The sequence below is a fragment of the Oikopleura dioica genome, chromosome 2, assembly GCF_907165135.1.
Source record: "Oikopleura dioica chromosome 2, OKI2018_I68_1.0, whole genome shotgun sequence".
Classification (NCBI taxonomy): domain Eukaryota; kingdom Metazoa; phylum Chordata; class Appendicularia; order Copelata; family Oikopleuridae; genus Oikopleura; species Oikopleura dioica.
This window is the reverse complement of record NC_137292.1, coordinates 8,242,526-8,263,646: the sequence shown is the minus strand read 5'-3', so window position 1 is coordinate 8,263,646 and position 21,121 is coordinate 8,242,526. Positions and strand designations below refer to the sequence as shown.

At 44.9% G+C, this 21,121-nt stretch overlaps 5 protein-coding genes across 5 annotated transcripts; all 5 read left to right on the top strand.

Annotated features, from left to right (window-relative positions):
• The first annotated feature begins 10 nt into the window (after positions 1 to 10).
• Positions 11 to 3,882, top strand: LOC145700700 (ubiquitin carboxyl-terminal hydrolase 9X-like). The gene is made up of 7 exons (XM_081778025.1): positions 11 to 137; positions 186 to 308; positions 383 to 617; positions 813 to 899; positions 945 to 1,042; positions 1,088 to 3,607; positions 3,652 to 3,882. Exons 1-7 carry the CDS (start codon positions 51 to 53, stop codon positions 3,880 to 3,882), a joined length of 3,381 nt encoding a protein of 1,126 aa, XP_081634151.1. The 5' UTR covers positions 11 to 50.
• A 6,490-nt stretch (positions 3,883 to 10,372) lies between these two features.
• Positions 10,373 to 14,623, top strand: LOC145696747 (ubiquitin carboxyl-terminal hydrolase 9X-like). The gene is made up of 9 exons (XM_081773831.1): positions 10,373 to 12,234; positions 12,286 to 12,463; positions 12,511 to 12,720; positions 12,764 to 13,152; positions 13,195 to 13,381; positions 13,426 to 13,635; positions 13,676 to 13,871; positions 13,913 to 14,029; positions 14,074 to 14,623. The coding sequence occupies exons 1-9, from the start codon at positions 10,409 to 10,411 to the stop codon at positions 14,121 to 14,123; spliced, it is 3,363 nt and encodes a 1,120-aa protein (XP_081629957.1). The 5' UTR covers positions 10,373 to 10,408; the 3' UTR covers positions 14,124 to 14,623.
• Positions 14,624 to 14,637: 14 nt separating this feature from the next.
• Positions 14,638 to 17,711, top strand: LOC145700682 (uncharacterized). Its single transcript, XM_081778004.1, has 11 exons — positions 14,638 to 14,779; positions 14,846 to 14,995; positions 15,294 to 15,542; positions 15,585 to 15,689; positions 15,738 to 16,099; positions 16,142 to 16,424; positions 16,468 to 16,512; positions 16,594 to 16,849; positions 16,891 to 17,159; positions 17,205 to 17,352; positions 17,398 to 17,711. Exons 1-11 carry the CDS (start codon positions 14,641 to 14,643, stop codon positions 17,564 to 17,566), a joined length of 2,175 nt encoding a protein of 724 aa, XP_081634130.1. The 5' UTR covers positions 14,638 to 14,640; the 3' UTR covers positions 17,567 to 17,711.
• A 307-nt stretch (positions 17,712 to 18,018) lies between these two features.
• On the top strand, positions 18,019 to 18,760 carry LOC145697341 (polyisoprenoid diphosphate/phosphate phosphohydrolase PLPP6-like). Its single transcript, XM_081774531.1, has 2 exons — positions 18,019 to 18,420; positions 18,464 to 18,760. Exons 1-2 carry the CDS (start codon positions 18,056 to 18,058, stop codon positions 18,720 to 18,722), a joined length of 624 nt encoding a protein of 207 aa, XP_081630657.1. The 5' UTR covers positions 18,019 to 18,055; the 3' UTR covers positions 18,723 to 18,760.
• A 15-nt stretch (positions 18,761 to 18,775) lies between these two features.
• LOC145700681 (mitoferrin-1-like) lies at positions 18,776 to 21,112 on the top strand. Its single transcript, XM_081778003.1, has 5 exons — positions 18,776 to 19,099; positions 19,421 to 19,672; positions 19,749 to 19,967; positions 20,159 to 20,392; positions 20,433 to 21,112. The coding sequence occupies exons 1-5, from the start codon at positions 18,805 to 18,807 to the stop codon at positions 20,471 to 20,473; spliced, it is 1,041 nt and encodes a 346-aa protein (XP_081634129.1). The 5' UTR covers positions 18,776 to 18,804; the 3' UTR covers positions 20,474 to 21,112.
• The last annotated feature ends 9 nt before the right edge of the window (positions 21,113 to 21,121 follow it).

The following is a 21,121-nucleotide window of genomic DNA, read 5'->3' as shown; positions in this document are numbered from 1 at the left end:
TACGCTACCTTATCAGCTTTTTCTTTCAGGGATATGTATAAACTGTAGATATGAATAAAGATGAGATAGAAACCGACATAGTGAACATCGAGGACTTCTTAAAACGCAGTCAGGATTTTACAGCACAGACACAAAAGGTAGTGCCAACTCTATCTTCCCTTTCTGGAGCTAACTGTTTCCTTCAGTCTCGGTTGACAGTCGATGCTTATCGGGACAACAAAGAGCTCTCTCACATTCTCAAAGATGCCTCCTTCCTGATTGACACTGGGGAGCCAAGGGCGAAAGAAGCAGTTGAATATATTTTCCAGGCATAGATTCCTTTATATACAATTATGTATTATCTTATATTTGGTGGGAAACATCCTTTTGAGGGTCTGTTTAGACATGTGTTTCTGCTGCTTTTCAATTCCTCAGCCGGGACTGGTTCTACAGTAGCCGTCCGGAAGACGATGCACACATTCAGCGGCGAAACTTCGAGCTGGTCGATTTGCTGGCTAGAATTCTGCGGAACAACATTCTCGATAAAAATATGCTTGCCGTAATGTTCCACTTGTTCAATCCTAACAGTATCTTTCACCAGCGTCGTACTCGTTCCGGACCTCCTTCGTACGAATCCGGTAAGGCCTCTCTCGCGAACTTCCTTCCTTGTTTGTTTATGCCCGATTATCACACGCCTGAGTGTATTGAAATAACGTTTACGTAAGCAAGTCGGCTTTCAGTTTTTTCTTCGTATTCGGAAGTTCTATTTGCTTAGAGTCGCCAGAACAATGTCCCACTCTTCTCTAAAAATGTTTACTCAACGGTATTTGTAGTGACCGTTCCAGAAAAATACCGCTTTGTAACTGGCGTCAACGAAAATGTTTTTCTTCAAGAAATTATTGAGCGCTTTGGGAAACAAGGTAAACATTGATAAAGAGAGAAACGTTAAATTTTCTGATCTTCAGGTGGCTTTCAATATGCAAACAGTCAACTTTCCTCGCTCGACGTGGAGCTCATTCCTATTTATTTCTGTACATTCGCTGAGGCAATTAAGGTCGTTTCTGTAAGTACTCCTCAATGTTTTCATGAAATTCTAAAAAAAATTTAGGAATCATGCGCACAATATTTTCTACCGATGAAAGAAAAGCTCAGCGAGTACCTCGCATCGCTGACGGACAAGGAAATCAAATCGTTAGATCTACGCTCTGATGCATTTGGCCCGCTCACCGTGATTACCTCTTTTGCGAAAATTCTAGCGCATTTCGGCGCCTCGCAGAAATCCCTTCAACTGGAGCACTTTAACCTCCTCCACCGCGTGCTCAAGCTCTCCACCTACAATGGGCGTATGTTCGCGCTCAACGAGATCATGACCCAATTGAATTCCACTAAACAGTTCTATAACGACAGTAACAAACTCAGTGCAAAAGAAGCAGCCGATTGGACCAAGGAAGCTCTTCTGCCAGTTATGCTCAGAGACTCGCTCCATTTAAAACAGTATGTCGAGCGCGTTGTCAATGTCTTGATCTTCATGATGGACCACGATGTTCTGACAACATCTGACATCGACATGATTTGGAATGCGAAGCTCGGTGCTCACCCAGCCATCATCCTCAACATCGATGACTTGTTCGCCTCCATCGCCGATAAATTATCCGATAACCTTCTCGGCTATCTTCTCGACAAATTCCGAAACATGTGGCTCGCTTCTGACGCCTCCAAAAAGGACCGCGAGCAACTCCTATCCCTGGTCAAACGGCTGGCTGAAGATCCTAGAATCGGTGACAAAATTCTCGATCTTCTGTGGGGAATGGCCACGGGTGTCGATGTCAGCGAGGAAATACTCAATGACACGCTTCAGAATCTTGTAAAAATTTTGGACAACAGATCGGTTGATCGAGACAAGAGGAAGATAAGGTGGCTTTCGAAGTTGGCCGCGGAGTTCAAGCAAAATCCGGACTTGACGATCCCTGTGATTAAATTGATTGAGCTAATTGGAAATGATCTCCCTGATGACAACTATACAGTCGGGATGACACGCAAGCGAGCGCTAGAAGACCTGCAGAATAATGAGCAATTGATTCACGCTGTGATTTCGGACATGATCAAATTCACAAGTTCCCAAGAAACTCGACCGAAAACGATTCACGGTCATTTGACCGAGATTAGCTTACGTCTATCGTTTATCAAATACATTCTTCAAGAAGCACGGCTGTACCTTGAATACAAAGATGCAGTGGCGGTTTGGGAAAAACTTGTTGTCCCTGGCGATCCAGAAATGCGAGAACTCGGCTTTACTTGGTTCAAAAGCATAATGGGCCAAGAGCCAGATTTGAACTCTGTCAGTATTTTTAATTTTTTCGCCAGTCATATTCTCGCGATGGAGCCTGAAAAACTAACGCCTGCTGGGGTAACTTGTTTCTATTACTTCTTCAACGCAATATCCAGCCAGAATAAACCAGACAGCTCCATCGGCAGCGAAAATCCATCCCAAGACGGCATCAATTATCTCTGGAAGACACTTTGCTCATGTGATGCTGTTCTGGCTCCAGATGTGATAGATATCATTAATAATTACTACACGAATATGTTCATCACTGGCACTGCTCAAAATCACAATGACTTTTTCGAAGAGTGCATTCAGCGAATTAAAACGTTTCACGATACCCTGAAGATAATCACGGACGCAAAAGAATCCAAAGAAAGTGACGCAGCTGCGGATAAATCATCAGTGACCCTAAAAATCTGTCGGATAGTAGATCTCTTTCAACGCTATCTCTCGGAATTTCCACAGAACCGAATGCAGGAAGATAATCTAGCGCTGGGGAGATCGTGGCGCGGAGTAAAGAAGATATATACAGTTCAAATCGAGCAACAGAATATTAAAGTTGATATGCACTCTAATAACAACATTCGTCATCTAAGCGAGCGTCTTCAACATCAATTTCCTGATATCAGAAAAGACCTCATAATTCTTCCCGAGCAAAACTCACAGCACATTCTTGAATCGGAGCAGATGCTCGAAACTTCTGCCAAAAACGAACAAGTGAATTTCTACGCTAGATTTGTCCAGGAACGTCTAAAGGCGAGGAAACGATCTGTTAGGCCTGATGATTCGCTAGAAAACCATCCAACTTTCATCACCGATATTATTGGCTTGATGGAATTGGCATTGGATATCAGCGAGTATTCTTTGGTAAATTCAATCATGAAGCTTGTCTTGGTGTTACCAGGCGATACGAAAGCGCTCAGAATCGCAATAATGAGGAAGAAGGATTTGAAGTCTTTCTTCAATTCAGAATCGCAATCCATGAACTGGTACAATCTCTGTCTGCTCCGAAGCCTACTGCTACCAACAGAGCCTACTCAACAAACGCGAGATGTGTTAGCCTTCTTCTTTGCATCCAATGGACCAGCTGCGATAATGAATTTGCTCGATCTAAGCCAGTCGAAAATTGTCCAAACTAGTCGCCCAGAAATCATTCTTCACGTGTTGGAAACACTCGCCGAGGTCCAACGGTTCATCACTCTCATTCACGTCCGGTCAATCGGTGACACTTCAATTTGGGATACCCTTCGATGCCTTGACGAGTATCTTTACAGCACGGCCGAAAATATTCCAATTCAAAAGGTTAAAAATATTGTACTCCTCCTTGATTTCAACTCACTTTTCAGGGCCAACTTATTTCCATGACACCTACGATCATCCAAGGCACTTGGCAAATCTGCCATAAAGTGTCAAAAACCTCTACCGACTCATATATAAGCACTCTGTTTGAGGAAGTCTACAAAACCGCCTTCGAGTCTCTTTCATGGCTTCTGGTCACGAACAAAATCTGTAGCTTCAAAACTAACGATAATAAGCTACGAAACAGTTTTTCGAGTTTGTTCTTGTTATGTTACTGAAGGGATCCTAGCTTCTGCTGAATCTCCCACTTCTAGCGTAGTTTGCCTGCTCTCTATATCTGGACGAAGGAAGAAAACGAGTAAAGTATCTTTGACGTCTGTATTTCGAGCTGGAGTAAAATAGAGGTTAATTCACGAACTGCGAGAATTACCGAATGGAGAGAAATACACGGCGGCGACCGAGCAAAGCTCGATCTAGATAAGCAAGTGACCTTAGGGGACGAGGGAGTCTAACGAATCTAAGATCCCAATACCCCCCATGAGACTGAAACGTCCTCTAAGGCCAAAGTGTGTGATTTTTGCAGGAGTATAAGCGTAAGATGAGTAACATGGCAGGTTCGAAACGTCGAGGCAGTCTGATTCGCGTTAAAAAACCCTTTTTTGGGAAAAAGCTTGAATCAGATGCGAAGTTTTCGTGATGTCCGAGCGGTGATGACATGAAGGAGTAGCTGCACATGTAGAAGAACTCAAAATACGTCGGCGACGGTAAACTGTGATAATTTCCGTACCTTTTCAGGCCCCGGTCGATGAATAGGGGACCTGAGTGGGGCAGTACTTGCGCTTAGTCGTATGACTGACCCGAGTTTGTGCCGATGTTTAGAGGTTCGACGGGCCTCGTTTCACGGTGTGCTCGTTTTGTATGTTTCGGGAGATGAGCTGCTCCAACTTCGGTTAAAGTCGCATTCGGATCGGCGCCGGCTGAGTATTGACGATCTGGTGAAGACTTTGGACGGGTTCTTTTCTTGCTGTTTTCAGTTGCTGAGCCCTCAACTACTGTTGAATTTTGTTTATCGACTGACATATGGCTATTGTCGGGCGCAGCAACCTCCGAAATCACTGTAGCATCAGCTGACATGTCCTCGGCAGTTTCATAAAGAGTACCACCAGAGTACCAGCGATCTGACGGCTCGGCTGGAGCTACCGACGAGTCCAAAATAGATGTAGCGGTTGTATCTCCCAGATTTTCCATGTCCAATCGGCGTCTACTTTCCAAAATAGGTGATAGAGATGATCTTGGCGGTTTTTCCATAGCAACCATCGGAGTCGACGCGACCTGAGAAGATTTCCTCCCCCCATGCGACTTCGACCCGGACTTTTCCATCGGTTTGGAAGTAGGAACAGGCGATTTTTGTGGGACTTTCGACTTAACGATTTCGGTTAAATGTGGGAATACGTACTCGGCCTCGTAGTAATCAATCCAGCGTAAGTCGTGATTTCGTTCTGCGGCGTGAACCACGTGTTCTCGATGGATGAAATCACGTTGTCCTTTTTTATCTTCGACCATGACGACCCAGTCGTTGCTCGAAACGGCTTTCAGGGGACCTACCCAGCGTTCCTTCTTGCTTTTAGCGTCGGTCAGGTTTTCTCGCTTAATGTACACGACAGCGCCAGCGGGGATTGGTCTCGGCTTAGGCTCGTTTTTCAGCCTGTGCTCCATGGCTCGGTCAGCAGCTTCCATCGCAGTTTTCACAATGGCTTCCGCCGATTTCGCTAAAGCTCCCACATTGAGACCAAACACCTGAGGTGTTTCCGCTGTCATTTCTGCGCCAGTAGAGTGGGTGAAAGTACTTTTTCGGCCAAACCAAACTTCTCGCGGTGAAATTTTCGTGCTTTTGTTTTTCACACTATTGAGCGCGCGCATCACGTGGGGAACGCAGTCGGCCCAAGTTTTTCGACCGGAAGATGAGTTGACCATGCAGAATAGACTGTTTTTGATAGTCCGATTCGCTCTTTCTGCGAAAGCGTTTGATTGAGGGTGAAATGCGGTACTTATTGTATGTTTTATCTGGTTAAGCTTACACATTTCGTCAATCACGCTTGCGCAGAAGTGGGTACCTCTGTCACTGTGTAGATGTTTCGGCAAGAAATCCATGGGAAGGAAGACCTTGTAGATGAGCGCTTTTGCAGCGCAGATAGCAGTGTCGGACCGCGTCGGAATGCACCAAGTGTAGCGAGAGAAAGTGTCCGCCACCACCAAATAATACTTGAATCCGCCAGCGGGAGGCATACAAGCGAAATCGATCTGAATCGATTCGCCAGCTGTTTTTCCACGACGAAGGGTTCCAAGTGGCGGTTTGGTACGAGTTCCAGCAGATCCTTTTCTGCGTAGGCAAGGGACGCAGCTGTGGACGTAGTTAGAAACATCGTCTTGAAATGAAGGCCACCAAACGTCCTCTAATCGCTCTAAAGTCCGCGGCTCGCCCAGATGACCGGACAAGTCGTGAGCTAGAAAGAGAAAGTGACTTTTTACCGCTTCCGGTACCACCGCCCGCGCGCCAGATTTGAATTGACACATCAAGCACCCGGTAGTGTTATCCAGGAACAGAGCTTTTTCCATCTTGAGTAGAGACGATTGTCGGTGGTCGGAGTCCTTCACCAGCGATTTTATGTCCAGTGGCTCCTTACCAGATTCCAGAAAAGTGATGATTGCACTCAGAGCAGAGTCCTCCCTTTGATAGTCCAGAATGTTATTATAATTCGCTGACACCAACGGAATCTCCATTGGCGCCGCGATAGCCTTGACGTTTACCTTATGTATCTTCACCTCTGATAAAGTGATTTTCTCCGGAAACTGATTTTCGTTCCAGAAAGGGACGAAGACACGTACTGGTGAATTCTTGTCGATTTCGTACTCGCGACCAACGGGAAACTCAGAGTCGTATCCAAGTGATTTGTCGTCCTCGCCAGGTCTGCGGCTCATAAAGTCGGCGAATTGATTTTCTGATCCCTTGATGTAGACAATGTGAAAATCGAATTCTTCCAATCGGCTTTGCCATCGGCTTATTTTAGAATTCTTGAACTTCTTTTTGTGTAGGAAGATCAAAGATCGGTGGTCTGTGTGAATCTGAAAGAATCTACCTTTCAGGAGCTTTTCCAGTCGCTCGCAGCACCAGACAATGCTAAACATTTCCTTTTCTGAAGTGTTCCATTTTCTTTCAGCTTTGTTGAAGGTGTGGGAAATCGCGCTTACTAGGTGCACTCTCCCGCCATACTCTTGTAGCAGGACGCCACCCGCTGCGTACAGGCTCGCGTCTGTGTAGAGATGAAAAGACTCGTCAAAGTTAGGAAAACTTATGACTGGAGTCTCGGAGAGTCGTCGTTGAATTTCCTTGAGCGCCAAATCCGCTTCTTTGGTCCACTTGAAACAATTTGTTTCGTTCGCCGAATTTCGAACATCGTTTATGGGCTTCATTCTGCTCGAGAAGCAACCGGATGAAATAGCTTCGCCCATTTTCGTTTCTAGAAAACCTCGGATCCAATTCAATGACCCGATTAATGAAGCTAACTCCTTTTGGGAGCGTGGGGGTTTCATCTGACGAAGAGCGGAGACTTGCGCAGGGTCCGGTTTGATTCCATCTTCGTTGATGATTCGGCCCAAAAAGTGAGCTTCGGATTGTAGGAAAGAGCACTTTTCGCCCTTGAGTTTAGCGTTAAACTTGCGGAGCGCGATGAATAGGTTTCGGAGAGTGTTGTAATAGCAGCTGAAAGTCTTCCCAAAACACACTATGTCATCGATATAAGAAAGCATCTTTTTCCTGGTGGGGCTTGAGTCGAGAATTGTGTTTACGACGCGCGAGAATATATTCCCCGAGCATCGATAACCGAATGGTAGTCTGCAGAAGGCGTAAGATTTCCCACCCCACTGGAAGGAAGTCTTGTACCTGTCGCTTTTCTTTACAGGGCACTGCCAATATCCACTTCGTAGATCAACTGTGGCGAAAAACTTATTGCCCGGTCCAATGTTCGCAATCGTATCCTCCATGCTTGGGAGATGGTAAGGGTCGGATTTGTCGGAGAGGCATTTGTTCAGGCTGTTTTTGTAGTTGATGCAGAAGCGCATTTCCCCAGATTTCTTAGGAATAGGCAATACCGGGCTGTTAAACCCTTTCTGGTCTTTGATCTCTTCTATTATTTTCGTTTCGAGCAGTTCGGAGATGTGATCGCTGACCTGACCATGAAAAGCTTGCGGAATCGGGTGTTGACTGATGTTTCGACTCGTACCATCAGTCGGGATTTCGATCTCGAACGGGAATTCACCCATTTTTTGACCGTCGCAGCCGAATCTGTCGTCGAATTCCAAACACAGCTCGGCGACCATCTTCTTTTGCCCCGGGTCTGCGTCTGCTGGTAGGGTTATTCCGAGTTTTTGCTTCGCTAGCTGAATGGGGCACCTGGCTGCGTTCTTGTTCGGCGCGTCCAGCTTTGGGACTTCTCGTGGTGGTTGAGTGCGGGACCGATCGCTGTCTTTGACCGCTGATCTAGTCGTCAAGTATTTCTTGATTTTGGTCCGCTTCACTCCGTCCAGCTTCACCACTTGAGTCTCAGTTTGTGTGAAGGCTTCGTTGTAGCAAAATGAGAGAGTACGATTCTTATTGTCGACTGTGAAGCTGTCCGTCATCGCATTCTCTAGTATATCGCGGCCCAGTAGACTTGGGTATTTACTGCCTGGCATGATGGTGAGATTCAAGGAGAATGCAGGGCCACCATTGAATGATAAGCGGCAGGGAAGGATACCCCTCGGCTGCTCGGCGGGGATATTTGGGCTGAAACCGGTGACCTTGAAGGGGCAGGGCTTCAGCATCTGGAGAAATTTGTCGGGAACGTAAGCAGCGGACAGACAGGAGGACTCGGCTCCGCTGTCGACTTCCATCGATACGTCAAAACTTTTAGAGCCCGTAATGATGGTAGCCGAAGCGAAATAAGCCTTTCCTGGTCGCTTCTTCTTCACTGTGTAAAAGTGAACATCGAATGGTTGGAAATCTTCGACGTTCTTAGTCGTATTAATCTTCTTGGATTCTGGTTGTTTATCGTCTTTCCCATCCTTAGAATCGGTGCTGGCGCGCTTAGCATTCTTCTTCTTTTTGTTCTTATTTCTGTTGAAGTGCTGGGAGACGGTCGCGCTGTCAACTCGATTCTGTCTTGTGGATTGGGCGAGACGGCAGAGTTCGTTGATATCGTAAACTTTTGATAGGCTTGGAAGGATTGCGTTGAAAACGTCTGGTTCTTCTTTCCTAAGATTCAAGTACAGCATCATCGTCGAGAATATGTCGAATATTTCATCGACCCCGGCGTCGGCTGACTTCTCTTGTCGGTAAGAGTTCAAAGTCGCTTGCTTCGCCTCGTTCATCTTTTGCAAGACGTTGGCGGTGTAGTGTGCAAACGGCTTCGAATGGTCGTATTCGACGTCGAAAACTTCGCTTAGCTTCAGTAAGTAGTGACTCTTCGCGGCGAATGATTTCTCTAGCAGCGCCTTGGCCGATTTCCAGTCTTGACAATTCAGAAATTCGGTTCCAAGTGAGCGTTCGATGTTCAAGTCGAAGTGGCTGTACACTGCTGCGATGAAAGGCTGTTCACGTGAAGGTCTGTCGCGGACGTAGGCGCGGTGATAAATGTCGGCTCTGCCCAAGAAGGTGTTGAAAGATGTGTTGCATGCGGCGTCCAGCTTCGGCAAGTCTTGGACGTGACGAGACCAGGTAGTGGCCACCCATGCTTCTTCTCTCATTGTAGCATTCGTAGATTCTTTTCCTTGATCGAGCTCGCAGGTAAGAAGCGTTGTACTGAGCTGTTCTAATTTTACTCTGCTTTCTGTGATCAAGGGCTCTAGGCTTGGCTTAAGTGATTCGTCATTTCGCACTTGTTCTTCGAGGTAGTTTACTCGATCGTTTATGCTTCTTATTTCGGTGACGGTTTCTAGCAGTGATTTGTTCGCCGCCATAGCTCGAAATATATCGGCAGTAAGGGTTTATGGGCCTTGGATTACCTTTCAGGCCCTCAGAAAATACTGCGACTAAAAGTCGCAATATGATGAGCTGAGGTGCCTTTTGCGCAAACGCCCGACGATTTCTCTGTCCAGCGATTGTCGAAATTTCAAGGTCTGGTCCAAGGGTCGATTCTTCGTAAACTTCTCTCGATTTTTGGTGAAAAGTGGCGAAAGAATTCTGTTTTTCTGAGTATTTTAGGTTTTCCCCGGCGTGCGTGCGTGGTTGCGTGGGCGCGACTTTCGGCGCGTGGGTCGTGGTGGCGCTCGTGTGGTGGCGCTCGCTCGGGGTGGTGTTGGTGTGGTGCGGCGCGGAAAATTCTCTGAGTGGAGTTTCTCCGGCGGCGCGGTGGCGGTTGGTGATTCGGTTCCCCTCGACTCCGCTGACGGCCAATCAGCGTCCAAGTTGCGAAACTTCGGTTGTCGATGGCGGAAAATTTACCTTTTCTCCAACGGGACTACTCTGATACCACTGAAGGGATCCTAGCTTCTGCTGAATCTCCCACTTCTAGCGTAGTTTGCCTGCTCTCTATATCTGGACGAAGGAAGAAAACGAGTAAAGTATCTTTGACGTCTGTATTTCGAGCTGGAGTAAAATAGAGGTTAATTCACGAACTGCGAGAATTACCGAATGGAGAGAAATACACGGCGGCGACCGAGCAAAGCTCGATCTAGATAAGCAAGTGACCTTAGGGGACGAGGGAGTCTAACGAATCTAAGATCCCAATATTACTTCATCAGAACAGTAACTACCGGAGGACCACATCCATGTTTTTGATGGTTGTTTACTCTGGAAAATATTTGAACAATCAGCTGGCAGACAAAGAGACAACTGTCAAACTTGCAAACTATTTATACGACATGAGGTCAATGATGGAATCGAATGCAGAAGTCGCTGAGGAAATCTTCAGCTTTACATCCGACTTATTCGATCAGTTCTACATTGAGTCAAACTACATTGACGGGAAAAATCGAATCATGGATATGATAGAGTGGCTCGAAGCGAGAATAGCAGCAAAAGAAGCGAACGAGTTTCTTCTCAAGGGGCACCTTGAGCTCGCTCTAGTGTTTGTCAAGTCATTAACAAAAACAGAGCTGCTGCATATATCCGATAGACTGCTGAAGATTCTGAACGAAATTATCTTCCCCGTTAGCCCGTTGGATCGCAAGACCATGCGCGAAGCTCGCGCCTCGGGCTGTGACAATGGCGCTATTGAAAGCGTGGCTGGAGGTGGTGACACACCAATGTCCCCCCGGAAACTTGGCTCGCCCCTTTGTGACACTCAAGCGTCCGTCCACGCGGCAATGAATCTACTCGTTGAAATGACAAAGGGCATTCCGGAAAGTTTCCAACAACTTGCCGCCCTCCTAAAGCGCAACTGGCATTCGCAGGCAAATCTCGAACGCTTCGATGTCGTTCCAACGAGCCAGCGAAAAAGCAAAACTGGTTATGTTGGGCTCAAAAATGGCGGTGCCACTTGTTATCTCAATGCTGTTGTGCAGCAGTTATTCATGATTCACCCGATGAAGAATGCTCTTTTATCTGGCCAACTTTCTGATCCAAAGTCGAGGCAAAATAACTCTGCAGATAAGCAATACCGATATAAAATCTTCAATATTTTCCAACGTCTAATTGGGCACTTATCATCTTCTGAACAGACATTTTTCGTGCCTCGGCAATTCTGGGACCATGTCAAGCTCTGTGGGCAGCACATAAATGTTCGGGATCAACAGGACGCGATGGAGTTTTATTCCCAAATCGTTGACACCCTCGATGAAGCAATGAAGGATGATGGCGAGCCATCCGCGATTCAAGAATTTCTCGGCGGCACGTTTTCTGATCAGAAAATTTGCAAAGACTGCCCTCATCGATACTCGCGAGAAGAGGCATTCACCTCAATTTCAGTCGATGTTCGCTCGCAACACAGCCTGCAGGAGTCGCTTAATCAATTTGTCAAGGGTGATCTTCTCGACGGAGAGAACTCATATTACTGCGAAACTTGCGATACGAAAGTCGCAGCGATCAAGCGTCTCTGTATCGCAAAACTGCCACCGTATCTTTGCATCCAACTCAAGCGCTTCGATTACGACTGGGAGCGCGAGGAATCGATCAAATTCAACGACTACTTTGAGTTTCCGCGCGTCCTCAACATGGCTCCATTCACAGAAGCGGGCATTGACAATTCCGAAACTGAAGTGAGTCAGAACAACTATCGCCTCAAGGGCGTTGTTGTTCATTCTGGCCAGGCAAGCGGCGGGCACTACTATTCTTTTGTGCGAGAGACGGCCGAGCCAAACTCCAAGTGGCTGAAATTCGACGATTGCGAGGTCAGCGAGATCGACCTGAGCGATGAGCAGCTGGCAGGTGAGTGCTTTGGCGGAGATCAAGGCGAATTCTGGGACGGGAGGAGAAATCAATCCCGCCGAGGCCGCCGCTGGTGGAATGCCTATTTGCTCTTCTACGAATCAATCGAGGAAAGCTCTATCCAGAATCTCTCCCAAGGCCTTTCTGATATTTCCGTCAACTCGTCAACTTCTGAGAGTTTCTGCGTACCAGCTGTCGATCGCCGCCAAATGCCAGTAACAATGCCAAGGTAGACTGCGTAAAAATGTGATTAGTCCGTTCCATTTCGTTAATTTTCTAGCCACATCAAGCAGGAAGTAGAGCAGCAAAATGCTGAAATGCGGCACCAGCGAATGATGTTCTCGCAGGAATTTATCGATTTCCACATCAATTTGGTCCACGCTAGCTACGAGAAAATAAGAGAAGAGTGGCGAAGAAATGGCGGAAACAAGGGCACAGGTATCCGGCAAGAAACAAAGGTAAATATCAGAAAACATCGCTTGGTGTAAATCAAAACTCCTCGTAGCAACTCGCAAAATGGGCACTCGACCTTGGCATGTCATTCGTTGTCAACATTGCCTCGAAGCTCCACCAGCAATATCGAAAAGTCAACTTCCTTCAAAACACTGAAGATATTTCCTGGCTCACGATAATCAAAGAACTAGTGGTAACGGACGATTATCTTGCTGACTCCGTTCTCAAGTATTTCACGCCAGAAGTTCTCCGTCAATATTTGGTATTCGAAAGAACTTTTAACTCGATGTCTTACATTATTTTAGTTTGTCTGTCCAAATGAGGATATCCGGCTGTTTGTCGCCAAGATTTTGGCTGTTTGTTGTCAGAAAAATTGCAAGCTCCGCGAGCGTTGTATGCAAGACCTCGTGTCAATTTCAAGCCCAGATAACCGGAGCAATGTACATGTATCCGAGCAGTATTTCCTTATTCTGGACCTGCTTCTTCGCTTCCCGCTGCAGGAGGGACTTGCTCCGCCTTTGTATATTTATATCGACCATGGATTGTTGTTCAATTTGACCTCGCTAGCCCTCCAATCGGAAAGATATCAAAGTTCTTATCGGCAATCAGCCGGGATGGCGAAGCTCTATTCGTTGGTAGCTACGCTCTCGAGACACTGCAACATGTCTCGGTACACCATGCCAGATCATCCTTCGTAAGATTTTCTACCCTAATAAGATTTTATTTTTATCTTTAGAAATAGCCCATATGGCAAGAATATCAAGATGCCCAATTCGGAGGAAGTGATGGAGAAGCCATATTTCGACCCCGAAGCAATGAAGCTCTTTGAAGATGACAAAGGTGCAAATTGCACTACTATCATCAGACTTATCCGAGACTCCGAATTGAAGAAACAGACCGATATTGCGTTCGAATTCACAAAAGTAGGGTTAACCCTTATTCTTCTTGATTCGAGAATTTTGCCTAGTTTATTCTCTTCAACAACAGAAAGATGTCAAAGCTGATCGCAGACGATATCGTCTGGAATTTCGTGTTTGGAAACACGCCCGATATTCCGACTTTCTGGACGCATTTACTCGCGTGCTACTGTGTCTTAGATGATGCGTTGCAGCACGCTAGGATAATGTTTATTCTCCGGAATGCGCATGAGAATGGCCTTCTTGGTATTATCGAAAAGGTGATTTGAAATATAATTTTACCCAAACAAATTTATAAAGACGGTGCGGGGTTTATCGAACTCCAACACAGGCACTCGCGCGTACCAAGCACTGAAGCTCATTATCAAACTCATGGCTTCGGAAGACGCAGTGCGTCGCGCCATTTACAACAACGAGGAAATCTTGCGCTCTCTAAAAGAAGGTCTCAAGTGGCTAAAGATGAGTTTAGCCGAAGCACCAAGTGGTCATTCTCATGGTAAGCGGCAACCTTTCTTCGTTCTTTTATCGCCATTTTAGACCATACACAAGGCTATGAGCTGATGAGAACGGCATCAGCCGAGCGTATTTGCGACATGGGCCACGATCTACTCGACACTGCTGCTACTAGCGAGCCTGATACAGTTTCTTCAACAAGTACGGCTTCGCTGTAAATCCATATTTTTAAATTGCATTTCTAGCTTCGGGAACCTCTGAATCCTCTTCACGATATGAACCAGCGTCCCAGTGAGCTTTCCTTCCTCCGATTTCGCTGTAGAAACAAAAACCAAAAAAACGAATTCACTATTCTTCACCAGCCACATCTCGACTGCCCGTGGGGAAGTTTTCCAAGTTCAAAACTAAACATTACAGAAAATATCGCTTCTTCATCGTTTCAAAAAACAAACCCCTTCACATTTCTCTTATTTATAAATTATAAAGCTGCGAGGGATGAAAAACAGCAATAATGATGCTCTAGGCAAGAATTTTGTTCAGTCACATAATCACCAACTTTGAGGAGGAAGTTTACCTTGTTTATGTTTCTTCCGTTTCTCTAGAATCCCATTTTAAGTTCATATGCGCGTTATTTTCACCACACTACCCTTAAAATCATCACCTAACAGTTATTCGAAGCAATTCTGAAGAAAAGAGGGTCAAGTTTTTGAATATTTCGCCCTTTGAAAAAACGAAAGAAAAAAGTTCTACTTCAAAGTTCAATTCAGAAACAACTCAAAGCTACCAACCCAACGATTAACTTATTTCAGAGGATGACCGAGGTCGAGGTAGCTGTTAAAAAGACGCCGAGCGTTCAGCAGATTTACGGGAGAAAATCGACGCGCTCTAAATCGCCAAAAAAGAGCCGCACGCGTAGCCCCTACAAGCGGGATGCATCTCCTAAACGACCATGTAAGTCTCAACTCCTTTATCAGTCCTCCATTTATACCGACTCTAATCACTAATTTCCTACAACAGGGATCCCAGCACCGGGACGCTCATCACTCAGAGACTCTCGTGGCGACTTAAAATGGGACGAAAGCGGAATGGGCGACGGCCCACAGCAGAAGACGAAAACGAAGGCGCCTGCTTCCAAAAATGCAACTGGTCAGAAAGTTCAATCCTCAGTGATTTGGTTTTGCACTAACTTTTGATATGATTTTCCTCCATGATTTCAATCACTAATTCACTAAAATCATTTCCTAGGTAAAATGATTTTGATAAAAGATTAGATAGAAAATGGTCATTACTAGCTTTACATTCCATAGTTCTGTCGGCTAATATTTACTCAACGCTTTTATGCTCAGAGCTCAATTCCAAACAATCGTTGAATTTGAAGCTTTGAGCAAGAAAGCGCGGCTTTGTTAGCGCATGAATAGATAGAGATTAGCTTTTACAATTACACATTGCCGAACCGTAGACTCAGCATCAGAAACTCAGATCTTCGAGCTTCTGGATCAAGTGATTCAACTAAAAGAGAAACTAGGCGAGAAATCCGCACTCCTCCAAAAAGAGCAAGAGCTCAACAAAACGCTATCGGAAGAAATTGTCAATTTGGCGACTACAGCGAGTAAAGCGGACGCGACTGGAGTAGAAGTACCAGCGGTCGAAGACGACATTTATACAGAAGTACAGTCGGACGTTCATCAAGTGGAAATCCCCCCAATTAAAGAAGGTGAGGGAATTACATCTCTTCCTTGTTTTCAATGAGTACTAGTCATCGAACAAGAACCTCCACGAGTAACAGAAATGTACTCAACTTTTCCTCGCGAGTCTCCCGCTAGCCTCGAGCGCACGTCTCTTCAAAAGCTCCTTGTTCAAGGTTAGTTCCTCTTCTTCCACTCAAGTACCATCAACGAGTACCATTCAGCCGAGCTCGATCTTAAAACGCTCGATTTCACGAATCCCGCCGCAGTAGATCGTTTCATGATGCTCTCGCGTGATATTAGAGTAAAAATGAATGTGCTCAAAGAAGCGAACTTCGATGTCCAGAGACTTGAGGAACAACGAGACGCAGTTGTCGAAAGATTGGTCAAGACTGACTCAGAGACGGCGATCATGAAGTCGGAGCTGAAGCATAAAGAGCAAGATCTGGCTGGACTCCGTGTTGATACCGAAATTGAGCGGGAGAAGGCAGAGAGGCTCAATGCCAAAGTTGCTCATCTTGAAGACGTTAAAGCGAAGATCCAGCGAGAATTATTCTCCAGAGAGGGTGAACTCAACCGTTCTCAGGTAAAACGATAATACGTTGAACTTCTTTCAGGGAAATTAAGGCGCGCGAACGATCCACGAAAAAAACAACTCTTGGATACTCAAGCTCTCCTGGAAGCTGAACGCGCATCAAATGGGAAGATCCGATTAGATCAAGAAAAACAAGCGCTCAAGCGAGCTTGCAGACATCACAAGACAAAGGCGGAAATGCTACAGCTCAAGAACGACGAGCTAAGCATCGATCTTAAACGCAGCCAACACGAGTTAGCTGCGTGGAAGGAACGATCCATCAGAAATACTGTCGATGCAGAGGAAAGCAATCTGAATCATAAGCGGAATGAACGAGGTACCTTTCGATCGAAATACTTTATTTTAAAAAGTCAATAAAGGAAAAAATAAATCAAAATCGAATGAAAAGAAGCCGGTCAAGCGGGGTGAGAGTCTTTCAGTCTCATTTATCTCCCACAGTTACCCATTTATCAATTTCACGAGCAGTCTTTTCAATCTCCATTCAGTTTCCTTTTCAGACCTCGAATTCAAGACAGAGAAGGTTGCCACTCTCACCGCCGAGAATGAAATCAAGGAAGAGACTATTTCAAAACAAGCGCGTGAAATCAGCACGATGAAGATCACTATCGCCGAGTTGAAGTCGCAAATTCAGGATATGAACTATCGTAAAGATCGAGAGCTCGATCTGGCGCGGGAGGACGCCATGGGATCCATGGCTGCTCTCAAGGATCTTCCTGAAGAACTTCGAATTGCTCATAGAAGGTAACGACCGCCTGCCTCCTCCCCTTTCACAAATCATTCAGATTGGACGAAGCTCTTGGCGAGATCAGGTCTTTGGAAGAAAAGAACGCCGATCTTCAATTCCAACTCGACCGAACTCAAAAGCAACTGATCTTGACGGAGCAAAACGAGTCAGAAATGAAGATCTATCACAATAAACTTAGCGCGGCGGAGATAAGACTCGACGAAGTTCAAAAAGCGCTTGAAGAGACAACCGAAGAGCTCGATATCGCGAGAAGCGAAACGAACCAGTGGCGAATTCGCGCTGACGAGCGACAACAAAGCATTAATGGTAAGAGATCAGAATGATGAGAGCGTCAATAGAATGCACCTTCAGCACTTGAAAGACAAATTGAAGCTGCTAATGCCGAAGCCCGGCGAACCCTGATCGCCGAGCGGGAAAAGTATGAAATCAAGGAGCGCTCTCTCCAGACAAAATATTCTGATCTTGAACTGGAACTTACGCGTCAAAAGGGCGAGCTTCGGTAATCCCGGTAACAAACAACTGATCATAACTATCGTCATTATAGCGCTGTGAAATCGCAACGGGACGAGCTGGAAGCACGCTCGGAGCACACCCTTGCCGACCTCCGAGAGCGCCTGGATCACTCGGAAGCTACGAATCGCAGCATGCAGTCTTATGTTAACTTTTTGAAAACATCGTATACGTCCACGTTTGGCGACGGGCTCGACGAATAAAGCTAAAAATAAGTGAATCCATCAACTGTTCTTCCGTCAGCTGAAAATCTCAAATTTGGCCATGCAACAACTCTTGCTCTTTAACTTTATTTTTCTAATTTCTCTGCTTTTTATTTTATATACAAAGTTTTTATTTAAATAAACACTCGAAAATACGAATTTGATTTGTTCAGAAAGATCAGAGAGATTACGATTTACTGATACGAGCTACCTAAACATGTATAAAACAAAGAGAAGCAGGGAAAGAGAGGCAAGAAGAAGGAGAATTGGCCTGAGCGGGAAAGTAAAGACCGAGTCTGAATCGGGAAGCTCTAATGATGATTCGCCAAAAGGAACTTGGTTGATTCTTGCATGATTAAATTGACACCTAAGATGAGTCCTTGTTGTCTCTAAGCTATATTGAAAATTAAAGAAAAATAAGTGGGCTTTGTATTTTTGAACCATGAAAAAGCTACACAAAGCAAGCCAAAGCATGACCAAAGCAAATCAATGGACTTGACTTCCTCGCGAATTCCGAACATTCTATGCGACTGTATTCTCGCCGTTGACAAGGCTTTCTCTGCTTCAATGGCTACAGTTTGCTCAAGCTCCCGCTCACTGAGAATCTTGTGCGAAGTGACGGAGGTTCTTGGAAATGGGATCATATGGCTGGCGATCGGGATTTATCACCTAACGTACCCGAGAAACGGGCTTTACGAGCAGAGCCTGAATTTTCTTTTTGGCTTGATTCTCGATATAGTGGCATGTGCGACGATAAAACAAGTGGTCAAGAGAAAACGGCCAAAGTTTCAAGTTGGCGAAACGATGATGATCGGACCAGATCAGTATTCGTTTCCTTCTGGCCATGCTTCTAGGTACGATTTTTCAATAAAACTTACACTAAAAAAAGCCCTTTAGAATCGTCTTTATCGCAACATTCCTTTGCAAAGAGTTCCACCTAAAATCCCTCTACCGATTACTGATTTATCTTACGACGCTCTGGACTGTTCTCTCGCGTCTGTGGCTCGGGCGTCACTACCTGTCTGACATCATTGCTGGCTCCTTACTGGGCGCTTGCGTTTACTTTTTCGTTGCGTCAACTTGGATCACCGCGCTCCAAATTCAAAATTCAATATCTTTCTTCAAAAATCTTCTTTTGCCCTTTTCAAAATCTTGAAGCTGATTTATAAAAACAAAAATACAATTTTTCGATAAGACTCTTATCATAAGAGGAGAATTTTTAAAATTAAGAGATAAAAATGGCAGACGACGAAATCGACTACGAAAGTCTCGGGGGTCAGCAGTCGATGATGGTTAACGCTGCTGCTGGCGCCACTGCTGGTTATTTTGAACACATAGCCGTCTATCCGATTGATGTGATCAAGACGCGGATGCAGTCACTGAGACAGGGATGTGCTCCAGCGACGCAGAACCCCTTCACAGCTATGACAAGTCTGGTAAAGTCGGAAGGCGCGAGACCACTCGCCCGGGGCAGCGGAGCCATTGCCTTTGGCTGCGGCCCCGCTCATGCAATTCAGTTCCTTTGTTACGACTAGGGCTCATAAATAAATCAAAATCATTTGACGTACAACTCAACCTTCTCTGTTTGAAGGAGAGTTTATTGAGCTGCAAATTTACGTCAAAAGCTTTATAAATCACCTTGAATTAGCACGTTTTTTAAATTAATTCTTGCATAAAACCCTGTAAGAGTGATTTACAGAGCTGAAACGAAAACTGCTTCGAATTCCTCTTGATAAATTAAAAATTTATACTTGAACAAGTTTTATGCTCATTGAAAGTATACGAATTGTCGTCATTTATAACTCTGAATTTCTTGATCAAACTTAAATAACTGGAGTTTTACGTCTTTCTGAGCCCTAAACAAAGAAAATGTTAAATCTAAATTGGAAGCGAAGAAAATCCCTTTTGCCTCCAACATTGGTGGAGCTTTCGGTGCCTTTTTCCATGATATCTGGATGAATCCCTGCGATGTCGTCAAACAAAGATTGCAAATGAAAAACTCGCCTTATCTGAATATGTCTTATTCGCGGATCGTTTCTCAAATCGCCAGGACGGAGGGCTTTTCTGCGTTTTATCTGAGTTTTCCTACACAGTTGGTTATGAATCGTAAGAATCTATGGAATATATGAATCTATTTGTATGAATATTTGAGGCTTATTTTCGTGAATAAAATCAATTCTAGTGCCATTCTCATTCATTCACTTTGGAATTTACGACTCGCTGAAAGACGCCGTCAATCCCCAAAATACATACTCCCCGTCGACGAACGCTCTTTGCGGAGCAGTCGCTGGTGGAGTCGCAGCATTCGTCACCACCCCGCTTGATGTTATAAAGACTGTTCTCAATACTCAAGAGGGAAAACTCGCGGCCGCAGGTGTTAATTGTGATCCTTGTCCCACGGGTGAGTCTTTTTCATTTTATGACATTGGCTTCTCAGAATAACGATTATTTCATCAAGAATAGAGAATATCGTTATCCTGAGATGCTGCGTGAAATCTCGAGTCCTTGTTGTCTCCGATTTTTCTGAATGATGAAAGACTATTTTGGTGTATTCATGATGTTTCCAACCTTATTTTGAGATTTCTTATTTAGAGTGCTCGACAAGAAAATTATCAGGAGGAAGTTATGTTGGTAGTTGGCAAGAAGCTGTATATAAAATCAGAGAAATCAACCCAGGCGATCCAGTGCGTCCCTTTTTCCGCGGCTGTTGGGCACGAGTGATCACGGCAGCGCCTGGTTGTGCACTTTCATGGTTGGCGTATGAATTTATGAAGACGTTATTGAATTCGGAGAACTCGCAGCAGAGGGTGGATACAAGTATTTCAGGTAAACGTCCCAACAAATTCAGAAATAACCATTCCTTTAGTGGAGAAGACGAAAACGCCGGCTACAGTTGGATCTTTTTAAGTTATTTTGGTGTTTTTAAAACCGTTCTTTTCTCATCTACTGCTAGCATCAGAGTTGCGTCGCCTTCAGTTTTTAGTACCAAATCCAGCCACAATTACCTGTTTACTCGTTCGAATCTAGAAGGGTTCAATGATCAAACAGCCGAGTTCTTGATTGATTCAGCCGCACTCCTTCTTTCTCGGTGCATAACAATAACAATTCTCCTGTTCGCAAGTTCACTGAAATAAACAAATGAAAAGAAACATCTTTGACCCTTCAAAATTCAATTCCTATTAAAAAAATTCCTATTCAAGAATACGCTTTCTTTTACCTTTCTAGCTATCTGATAGACATCTGATAGCTAGAAGTATCATCGCGACTGTTTGACTCTTTGATCTATAAGAAAATAAATAACAATCGAAATTAGCTTCATAAAATAAGTAATTTATAAATCCAAAATATAATCCCTCGAGATTTATGATTTTAAACTTCCCTTTCTATCCTGGCGCGCTATTGATTCGACTTTTAAAAGTGTGTGATGCTTGATTTTTTTATTTGAAACTGTATGAAATTGCTAGCGCGAAATTTTCGATTAGCCACAAATCTTACTACAGGCTACTACTTACACGCATCTAGCATTAAATCATTGAAAAAAACCAACTGTTGCAT

Coding starts and splice junctions, on each gene's coding strand:
- LOC145700700 (XM_081778025.1), top strand. CDS start 51: ATGAATAAAGATGAGATAGAAACCGACATAGTGAACATCGAGGACTTC. Junction 309..382: donor CAGTTGAATATATTTTCCAG/GCATAGATTCCT, acceptor GGGTCTGTTTAG/ACATGTGTTTCTGCTGCTTT. Junction 3,608..3,651: donor AAAATATTCCAATTCAAAAG/GTTAAAAATATT, acceptor CTCACTTTTCAG/GGCCAACTTATTTCCATGAC.
- LOC145696747 (XM_081773831.1), top strand. CDS start 10,409: ATGTTTTTGATGGTTGTTTACTCTGGAAAATATTTGAACAATCAGCTG. Junction 12,721..12,763: donor AAGTTCTCCGTCAATATTTG/GTATTCGAAAGA, acceptor ACATTATTTTAG/TTTGTCTGTCCAAATGAGGA. Junction 14,030..14,073: donor TGATACAGTTTCTTCAACAA/GTACGGCTTCGC, acceptor TTGCATTTCTAG/CTTCGGGAACCTCTGAATCC.
- LOC145700682 (XM_081778004.1), top strand. CDS start 14,641: ATGACCGAGGTCGAGGTAGCTGTTAAAAAGACGCCGAGCGTTCAGCAG. Junction 15,690..15,737: donor TCAAAAGCTCCTTGTTCAAG/GTTAGTTCCTCT, acceptor AGTACCATTCAG/CCGAGCTCGATCTTAAAACG. Junction 16,850..16,890: donor CTTCGAATTGCTCATAGAAG/GTAACGACCGCC, acceptor CAAATCATTCAG/ATTGGACGAAGCTCTTGGCG.
- LOC145697341 (XM_081774531.1), top strand. CDS start 18,056: ATGGACTTGACTTCCTCGCGAATTCCGAACATTCTATGCGACTGTATT. Junction 18,421..18,463: donor CCTTCTGGCCATGCTTCTAG/GTACGATTTTTC, acceptor AAAGCCCTTTAG/AATCGTCTTTATCGCAACAT.
- LOC145700681 (XM_081778003.1), top strand. CDS start 18,805: ATGGCAGACGACGAAATCGACTACGAAAGTCTCGGGGGTCAGCAGTCG. Junction 19,968..20,158: donor TTGTGATCCTTGTCCCACGG/GTGAGTCTTTTT, acceptor TTTCTTATTTAG/AGTGCTCGACAAGAAAATTA. Junction 20,393..20,432: donor GGTGGATACAAGTATTTCAG/GTAAACGTCCCA, acceptor CCATTCCTTTAG/TGGAGAAGACGAAAACGCCG.